The sequence below is a fragment of the Eurypyga helias genome, unplaced genomic scaffold (assembly GCF_000690775.1).
Source record: "Eurypyga helias isolate BGI_N326 unplaced genomic scaffold, ASM69077v1 scaffold20727, whole genome shotgun sequence".
Taxonomy (NCBI): Eukaryota; Metazoa; Chordata; class Aves; order Eurypygiformes; family Eurypygidae; genus Eurypyga; species Eurypyga helias.
The window spans coordinates 18,023-26,937 of NW_010262574.1; the positions used below are offsets into that span (position 1 = coordinate 18,023).

Below are 8,915 nucleotides of genomic sequence, written 5' to 3' on the forward strand. Positions count from 1 at the left end.
GCACGAGCTGTACATCCTGCAGCAGCAAGCGGCCCACGCCATGGAGCTACAGCGCAGCGCCCAGCTCGTGGTACGTTTCCAGGAGCTTCTTGCTTGGACATGAAACGAGCCTGAAGTTGGGGTGTCTGGGAGGGAAAAAGCAGTTTTGTTGGTGTTGCAGGTGTGCCTCAAGGGCATGGATGCATGGAATGGTCCTGCCCTCGTCCCTGGGATATGAGGCATTTGTGCAACCTGTGCAGTTGGTGTGGTTTTTTGGGGGGTTGGTGCTGTTGAGCAGTGCTGGCAGCAGTGTGGCTTTGATTCCTTCCCTAAGGATGTCTCTATTTAGTTGGGTTTCATCCCTGCTCACCTCCAAACAAACCTCCTGAGTGGCTGAGAAGCAGCTGCAATGCTGGCAGCAGTTGCACTGGGTCCTGGATCCAACTTCCATTCACCAAACAATTTTGGAAGTTGTGAGCTTTCATTTGGGTGTTTTACAGCCATTTAATTTTTATAGTGGTCATCTGGTTTTCAGCCTTTGTTTTACATGTGCACTTGCTAGGCTGCAGGCTTAGAAATAGAAATGGTTTGCTTGGGTTGCAAGTTAAAGCTGAGACACCCTTCCCATGACTCCCAGAGCTGGGAATTTGCAAAGAAACCTGTCACAGATCAGTGTCACCCTCCATCAGTTTGGCCTTAAAATGGTGTTGCACTGAGGAACATGTGGTTTATTCCAGCCGTGTTTGATAAGACCATGTTGTGGTCTCGTTTGGTGGTAGGTCTGTTGCTTTCCAGGAGCAGGTAGAGGTGATGTGCTGAGTTTTGCCCTGTTCTTGTCACAGGAGAGGTTGAAGGCAAACGAGCAGCGTGCGGATATGGAAGAGAAGGTGACAAAACGGAGCCTGGACAGTGCCAAATCTGGCCTTTCCTCCTCTGCCCCGGGACTGGTGCACCGAAAACCACCTGTGCTGTCTCCCAGCGCCTCCACGTCCTACACCAAGGCTGTGAGTCCACCTCCCCTCTCTCCCAGGGCCTCACCCGTGTCTGTGCTCAAAGCTGAGGTGATCCAAAAGATGGAGGAGCCACCTTCGCAGCCAGCCTACTCCTACCCCGCCACCCCCAGCTCCCATCCTTCCAGCCCGCCCCCTGCCTCTCCACCCCCTGCCCCTGCCATCCCTCCAAAGGAAGAGGCACCCGAGACTGTGGAGAAGAAAGACCTGGAGCTGGAAAAAGAGGCTGCTGGTCCATATCAGGCCTTGTTCCCAGGTAAGAGCGCCCTGCTTTGGCAGAGTCCCGTTGTGTTTGTGCCTGCCTCCCTTTTTCTCCTCAGCTCTTTCCTGCTTCCATCCCCTCCCCTAGAGAAAACTGCAGAGCTCCTCTGACAGGCAGGGGAGAGGCAAGGACCAGGAGTGGTGTGAGGGACTGGGATCGATGCCTGGGTCATAAGGACACCTGGGGCTATAGGTTGTCTTCTTCCCCTGGGATGAGCCTGGGTTGGTTCCTCCATGGCTGAAGTCTCGGTGAGAGAAGGATGCAAGAGGCAGGTATCTCTCCAGTTGCAGGAGAGTGCTGGAAAGGTGCAGAAGGGATCTCTGGGGTGCTGCTGCCTGTGGTAGCTTGGCCAGGAGAGAGGTGCCCAAAGCAGCCACTGCTTGGAAAAGGCAGGAGATGATGGAAGTGAAGGGAATCCATCTCTATGCCTTAGTGAGAAAGTGCTTTGGATCCCTGGCCGTTACACAGCCTGTCCCTTCTGATGTCTTGCAGAGATCCCCCCAGGATACCCATTCCAGTCCCTGCCTCCCTCCTTTGGAAGACACTATCCCTACCTCCTCCAGCCCACTGCAGCATCTGATGCGGATGGCCTGGCTCCTGATGTCCCGCTGCCTGCTGAAGGCTCTGAGCACATGGAGCTTTCACCAGAGGTCAAGCCCATTCACCTGTCTCCGTCCAAAATGCTAGAGCCCATCCAAGCAGCAGCAGAAGAGGAGTCCTTGGAAGAGAGGGTGAAATCAGAGGTGCAGATGGAGGAAAGCCCAGAAGGCATCTGTGAGCAGGACATGGGGACTCTGAACATTGCCACCTCAGCAGCTGTCCCCGTGCAGAACGTGGAGAGTTGCAATCTCCTGTTGCATCAAGGGGAAGCCCTGGGTGCTATGGAGCAGGACCAGGAAGACCTCCAGAGCTGCCCACCTCCTTACCAGGTTGTGGCTTGCCCTGCAGAAGCAGAGGCTCAGCCAGAGAGCGGGAGCGGAGCAGAAACCTGCTCCGTGCACATGGACTACGACACTTCGCTCGTGCACATAGAGAACGAGCCACCTGAGATGGACTTGACCCCCCAGCGGGAGGAGGCCTCTGTAGCCATGGATCTGCAGAGCGCTGATGTGCCCCGGGGGAGGGAGTTTCCCAACCTGCCCCCTGAGGAGGGGGAGCAGGGGCCAGAGATCCCTTCCTACACGGAAGAGGCAATCTCTTGCCAAATCCCAGCTCTGGACATCAAGCCGGGCGACCCGCTGGCTGGGATGAACGCTTTGGTGGCTGCCACAGAAATGCCTCAGGCTTGTTCCTTGCTGACTGCCGCCAGCGTCACTCCATCCCAGGTGAAGGTGGAGGTGTTACCTGACCAGGCCTTGGAGCACTCCTTCCTGCAAGGGATCACTTTGCTGAGTGAAATTGCAGAGATGGAGCTGGAGAAAAGGAAGCAGGAAATGCAGAGTGAGTGTGCAGCCTGGCCAGACATGGGGCAGTTGGGTCCCGGTGCTCTTTGTGTGGGCAGAGAAGCAGGGACACGGGTGGGATTTCTTGCAACCCCAGCCAGGCAGCAAGGAGAGCATTGCCCCAAGTTGTAGGAGCAGCTGGTACTTCGGATGGGTTTGGAGCAGGATTTTTTTGTTGCAGTAGGCTGAGCTACGTGTGGCTTTTGTACTTCTCTCCCCTTCCAAAGGCTCTCGCCATGTCTAGACAGTTTGTGGTATGTGTAGTGGAAACGGAGCCCCACTTGCCGGGAGCTGCCAGGGTAACACCCTTCTGGCACACACCGAGTCTACAGTCTGTCGGGGCTTGGCACAAGAGGCCCCAGTAGCTCCAGATGATGCTCTCCAAGAGCTTGGCAGGTCCTGAAAAGATCTCACCTTCCAGTAACTTCCTGAGGGGGAGACGTGATGGGAAGTGCCAGTTGTACCATGGCTAGGTACAACAGGAGACCTCAGGTGGGGGCCAAGGATGGCTGGGAGGCTTCTTGAGCTGCCATGGTCCAGAAGGGGACATCAGCCTCTCCTTGTGCCCGCTGGAGGAGCAGTCTTGAAAGGTGAACTTCTGTAGCTTTTTTTTTTTTTTTCCCCGTCCTCAGCAGGACCAGAGAGTTTCCCTGTCCGGCCAACGCTGGAGAGTTTGCTGGCTGCCAGCACCCACATGCTCATGGAAGTACTTTCCACCCCCTTTATGGAAAGTCTGAAAACCATCCGGCTGCCTCGAGAGCTGAATCCCAACAAGAAGTACAGCTGGATGCAGAAGAAGGATGAACCTGTAAGTAGCTCATAGCCTGGCTGAGCCTGGAAAGCCACAGTGCGTCCAGTCCCCACCGCTTGCCCATCCAGCCGCGGTTTGCCACCAGCTCGAGCTGCCCCTCTGCCTTCGGCAAAGCGAGCCGGCACTCCCCTCGCGTTCGTAGCTGTGGCGCGATTTAGCTTCTTCTCCTGTTTGTGAATCAACACCATTGATCTCAGCAGGACCCTCAGCAGCCCTGGAAGTGGTGTTTGTAATACAAAACCAGCAGGAACTCGCCTTTGGCAGAGGGGGATAAATAAAGATAGTGGCAGGAGGGTTTTTTCTTGGGTTTTTTTATTGCTGACTCTTCCCCATGGGAGAGGCTGGCAAATTATTTTGTACCCAGCAAGTAAGTGTTCCAAGACAGGGAATATTTTGATCTGACTTTTTAAATAAGGAAAAAGAGACTCCACGGGTGTATTCTATCCTGCAGGTTCTTTCCTAGAGTTGCTTTCCCTCAAAGCCAATATTGTCCCGTGCATAAGCCGCAGAACATCTGTGCTTGGCTGGGTTTGCTCGGGTACCACTCGAGTGCTGTGCGTGGTGTGGGCGAGGGTGCTCTGCTCCGCCGTAAGCATGGAGGGTTTCCCTGCTGCGCTGCAGGTCTGCATGCGCATCTAGGTGAGGGCCTGGGCACATCCTGACCTCCTTGCCCCCTCTTGCCTCTCCACCCCAGATGTACTCCATCAAATCAGCCATTGAGAACATGGATGCGATGGAGCTGGACTACAGGATGAGGCTGGCGGAGCTGCAGCGGCGGTACAAGGAGAAGCAGCGGGAGCTAGTGAAGCTTCAGCGCCGAAGAGACTCGGAGTAAGTTGCAGGCTGCTCACTCGGTCTTTTTTTTTCCAGCTGGGCACTTTCACTGCCTCTCGGTCCGGGAGAGAGAACAGCCCTCCATCCCTCCCAGTCTCCTCTCCTCCTGGTGCGGCCCGCCAGAGCTTTGCACAGCACACTCCTAGGCTATATGACACGACAGCCTGATCACTGGTGAATGCAACTGGGAAAACCGTGTTAGAGACAACCTTGGCTTCAGCAGCTCAGTTTAGCAGTTTGGTGACAGGAGAAGGTTCTGGGTTGGCTCCCGTTCTTGCTTGCTTTCTTTTAATTTTTTTCCCTTTTTCTTCTTTTTGGATTTATTTGTTTTATTTTTTTTTTCCCTGTTTTGCTTTTTGGTTGCAAAATTTGCTTTTGCCTTTTTTTTCTTTACCTTTTTTTTTTGTTGCCTTGGTTAACAGTGAAGCGTGTGGTTTTTTTAAAGGGAAAAGCATGACGAGAAAAGTAGAAGCTTGGCGAGAAGAGGCCCTGGAAGGCCCAGGAAGAGGAAACTTGGATCAAGCGCTCTGTCACCCATTAAGGAGAGAGGGAAGAGTGACAGCAAGAGTGGAAAGTAAGGCTGGAATTTGGGGAAGACGGGAAAATGTCAGGGTCGCTGCATCAGGGTCTTACTTGGGGAGAGCATCTTGGATGCAGCGGGGGCTCGCCGTGGCGTTGTGTTGGCAGGCCGGCCTCTGGCAGCAGTGGTGTTGTGGAAGTGTGTGCATTTAACATGAGTGTGTCCTTGCGGTGGGAATACGGTGCCAGCCTCCTCCCTCCCCGCTGGTAGAACGCGTGTTGGGTGTGAGTAGGACAGGCTGTTGAGCGGCGGTGAGGTGATACGGAGCAGTCAGCTGTAGGGCAGGGATCCGTAGGTGAGCTCTTGGTGTCGGGAAGAGCGCATCCTCGTGTGTTTTCAGGAGAGTGGACGGTGCAAGCGGGTGCTGTAGAGCTTATCGCAGGGATGCTGATGTCAAAAACTGGAAGGACAGGGCTGTTCAAGGTTGTGTACTTTGTAGGGCCTTTGGGCTGTGTTTCTGCTGTCTTTATCTCTTCTTCCCGTAATCAGTGGGAGTTGGTTTTGCCTGACCTCTCTCAAGTGTCTTGATCGTTCTCTTCTGATTTTTTCTCGTTTGGATGCCTGGATCTCACCACCGTTGGCCATCTAACCATCCATAGATGGCCAAGCCTCTCCAATGGGAAAGCACCTCCGAGCTGCCTCCCTGCGTATTGTGTGTTTGTACAAATGTCCTTTCAAGACTACAAATTAGATTCAGGTTTCCAGCTCCCACTGACCATGTGCTTCTGAAAAATCTGTCCTCTCAGTAGCTCTGTGGTTTGCTCCTCTCGTTTGGACTGCCAGACTGGCTGGAGGCATCCAGAGGCGGCTGGAGTTGCGCATGTGTGCGTGCGTGAGCGTGTTGCGTGTGCATCTCGCTGTGTCGCAGGAATGGGTGAGTGGCCTGGCGCGGGAGATGGAGGTGGACTCTCGGCCAGCGTCCAGGGCCCGAGGTGTTGGTTTAGGTGTTGGCGGAGGTCAGTGGAGAGGACGGAGGGGAGGGGAAATGCCTGGAAGCTGCCCCGGGGCAGTGGCTTTGTGGTGGCGGTATGACCTCAGCTTAGCGTGAAGGAGGTGGCTTATAAGCTTTTAACGGAGGCTTCTAGAGGTTTTGAGGTATTGGCTGATCTCTCCATCCATCAGTTATTTTCTGGAGACAGCTGGGGAGCAGTGAAAGATGTGCTTATAGTCTCACCTACTTTATTTTTTTAATTATTTTTTATTTATTTACCCTCTCCTTTCCCCCCAAATCCTGAAGCGAGACGGAAGACGCAGCTCACAAATGCCTCTGGCAGCGAGGCCAGGCTTGTAAAGCAGATTGCCTGGCCCTTGAAGGAGCCAGGCCCTGCAGCGCCCTTGTCACTGTGCCACCCTGTGTGGCAGTTCCTTACCTCCTTGCTTATCCCCAAGCAACCAGAGCAAGTGTCTGGGCAGTGAGACACCTCCCTGGGCCTCAGGAATCTCTCTCTGCACCTACAGAGTCCATGAAAGTAGGGGTGGGAGCAGACCTGCAGGGCCAGCTCAGCTGTGGCTGTCCTTCCCTCTGCTGCTCTGTACCAAATCAGGCACTTTTCAGTGGCTGTTACTCAAGACACCAAAAACTTCCTTGCAGAGACCACCTGGCAGGCCTCTGATTTCAGGCACCCTCATCTGTGCTGGGGGCCAGGAATGTGCAAGAAGGGCTCCTTGGCTCTCCTGCGGAAAACCTTGTCCAAACTGCTGTCACTTCACGGCAGACTTGGCTCCCATTGAGGATCCCCGCTGTCCTAGGAGGCATTTAACCTCACTTTTGAGCGTGGTGGGGATCACAGGGAGGAAAGCCCCCCACCTTGACCCATCCTGTGCTTGGCTTGCAGACTGAGCAAGTCCTTGTTGCTCTCCGAAGACTCCGAGACTGGCGAGGGCACGAAGAAGAGGCACAAAGGGGCCCTCCCGGAGGAGGACGAGGATGTGGAGAGCGGCAGTGGCAAGATGAAAGGGAGGAATCAGAGCTGGGAGGAGCACGATGTGGCTCCCAGCTTCTCCAATGAGGTCAGTGCCCTCATGGGGAGCATGGAGCCACGGGCCAAAAGCGGCTCTCTCTCTGCTTTGCTCGTGTCGGCGTGCACTGGGTAACTCCTGGTCTTGGAGTGTCTCGGTTCACGAGGGTTTAGCAGCTCTTCACGAGAGGACTGCGAGCAGCGGAGGGGTGTTGGCAAAGGCGAACGTTGACTTATGGAGGTTGGACCTCTTTGGGCAGCAGGAGACAAGCGCCTTTGAGCCAGCCAGGGCACTGCAGTGTTGCACTAGCTCTGAATCAAGAGCAGCTCTTGTCTTGCCCCTTCGCCTGTTGAGCTGGCAGAGGGGAACGGGCTTCCTGAAGCCAGGGTGGAAAGGGAGCACGACCTCGCTATTTTAAATGCAGGGTTTTCTTCTGCTCCTGTTGAGGCAATGAGATATTTCCTGGAGCTTTAAGCTGCTGCTGAAATCCAAAATGCAGACAGGCAAAGTACTGAGTTACAGCTGCTGTTATCTAGCTGTAGCACATGTAAATTATACTTACTTTTTTCAAGAAGCAAGAAAATACTGAAAAGGGTGTAAGAGCCCAGGCTGTATTACAGTGATGCTGATGCTCTTGCTAGGAGGTAGTTGGGTCTTTTTGGAATCCCAGCCTCTGGAGCTGGTTGATTATGTGGAAATCCTTATTTATTTGGCTGCGGTTTTGGGTAAAGAAGATTTTTAATCCTCATGATTTAGGAAAAAGCCTGTAAAACCAACCCGAACATATCCTAAAAGCCAGAAGGTGTTGAGAAAAAAGAACTCCAAACCGTGTTGTTCTATGAACATACTTCTTTTGGAAGAAAAATCAATTTTTCCAAGTTAATCTTGTGATTTTGTAATGCTCAGTGAAGGTAAAGCTGTGCTGTTTGCTGGTATCTTCTTCTTCTTCCTCCCTAGCACTGTGGTGGGTTCTGGCAACTGGAGCTTAAGACCATCATTTTGAGGCCTTATTAACTAGCATGCATGAGAGACTGTTAAAATCCTAATAGCAAATTCCTAATAGCAAACAGGGCTAGTAAAATCCATCAGGTCTGCCATGATACCTGCTCTGTATTCACCTCTGTCTTTTCTTTTCACCTCGGCAGTTAAAGCTCAAGAAGAAGAAGGTACCATCAGATCAGGAGCAGCTGGCCAGCAAGCTTGACAAGGCCCTGTCGCTCACCAAGCAAGACAAGCTCAAGTCCCCCTTCAAGTTTGCCGACAGCTCTGGGGGAAAGACAAAAACTAGTGGAGGTGGCAGCAGGTACCTCCCACCCCACGAGGCTCTGCAGAGCAAGGAGGAGAAGAAGAGCCTGGCCAAGAACCTGGGCCTGTCACTGAAAGCCACCAAAGAAGGTAAAAATAAAGTGGCTGCCAAAATGAAGAAGATGGAGGTGGGGTTAAAAGTCAAAAATCAGCTCAAGGTTTCCCATTCACCAGCAATATCTGAAGTTAGCAGCTACTCCTATAGTAAGTAACCCCTCGTTTATGTCTTCTTACAGTGTAATTTGTTGTGGGGGCTTGTGGTGGGGGTTTCTGTCCTCTTAGAAGGGAACATGGAGGTGGGTCTGGTTTTGCTCATGAAAAGGGACCTCCTCCCTGGCTAAGCAATGCTTCTGTGTCTTTGAGGTGAACGTGAGGTGGCTGACCAAGTTGCCACCCGAGAGGCAGCCGATGTCAGCACATCCCTTCCTGGCCCATGTTGTACTGATCGCTAATGGGGAAAAATGCTTTAAAAACACCCATATCCTTGCTTTTGGTAGAAGTAGACACTCTCCATCTACCTGTCAGATGAGGACTCGCAGCCTCTGCTTCTGGAGGTGGTTAGTGGTTGTCTTTTGAGGTCTTTGGTGAGTTGGGTAGGAATGGGTTTAGGAATATGCCATGGAGTCAGTAGGAGAAGGCAGAGCGGGCCAGGGGACACTCCTGTTCTTAAGCATCCTTCTGCCCTTCAGTGTCGTGGCTTGGTTCCTGGCTGACTGTGCTCAGCCTTCCCATC

At 53.1% G+C, this 8,915-nt stretch overlaps 1 protein-coding gene across 1 annotated transcript in view; it reads left to right on the forward strand.

Annotated features, from left to right (window-relative positions):
* TNRC18 (trinucleotide repeat containing 18) overlaps positions 1 to 8,386 on the forward strand; it is a gene marked incomplete at both ends in the record, with an annotated part of 15,646 nt that extends 7,260 nt beyond the window's left edge. The window contains 8 exons of the mRNA XM_010155787.1: positions 1 to 70; positions 822 to 1,245; positions 1,744 to 2,691; positions 3,326 to 3,501; positions 4,199 to 4,335; positions 4,784 to 4,912; positions 6,754 to 6,928; positions 8,023 to 8,386. Of these exons, the coding sequence (XP_010154089.1) occupies positions 1 to 70; positions 822 to 1,245; positions 1,744 to 2,691; positions 3,326 to 3,501; positions 4,199 to 4,335; positions 4,784 to 4,912; positions 6,754 to 6,928; positions 8,023 to 8,386 (2,423 nt within the window). The remainder of the gene's footprint in view (positions 71 to 821; positions 1,246 to 1,743; positions 2,692 to 3,325; positions 3,502 to 4,198; positions 4,336 to 4,783; positions 4,913 to 6,753; positions 6,929 to 8,022) is intronic.
* Positions 8,387 to 8,915: the final 529 nt, after the last annotated feature.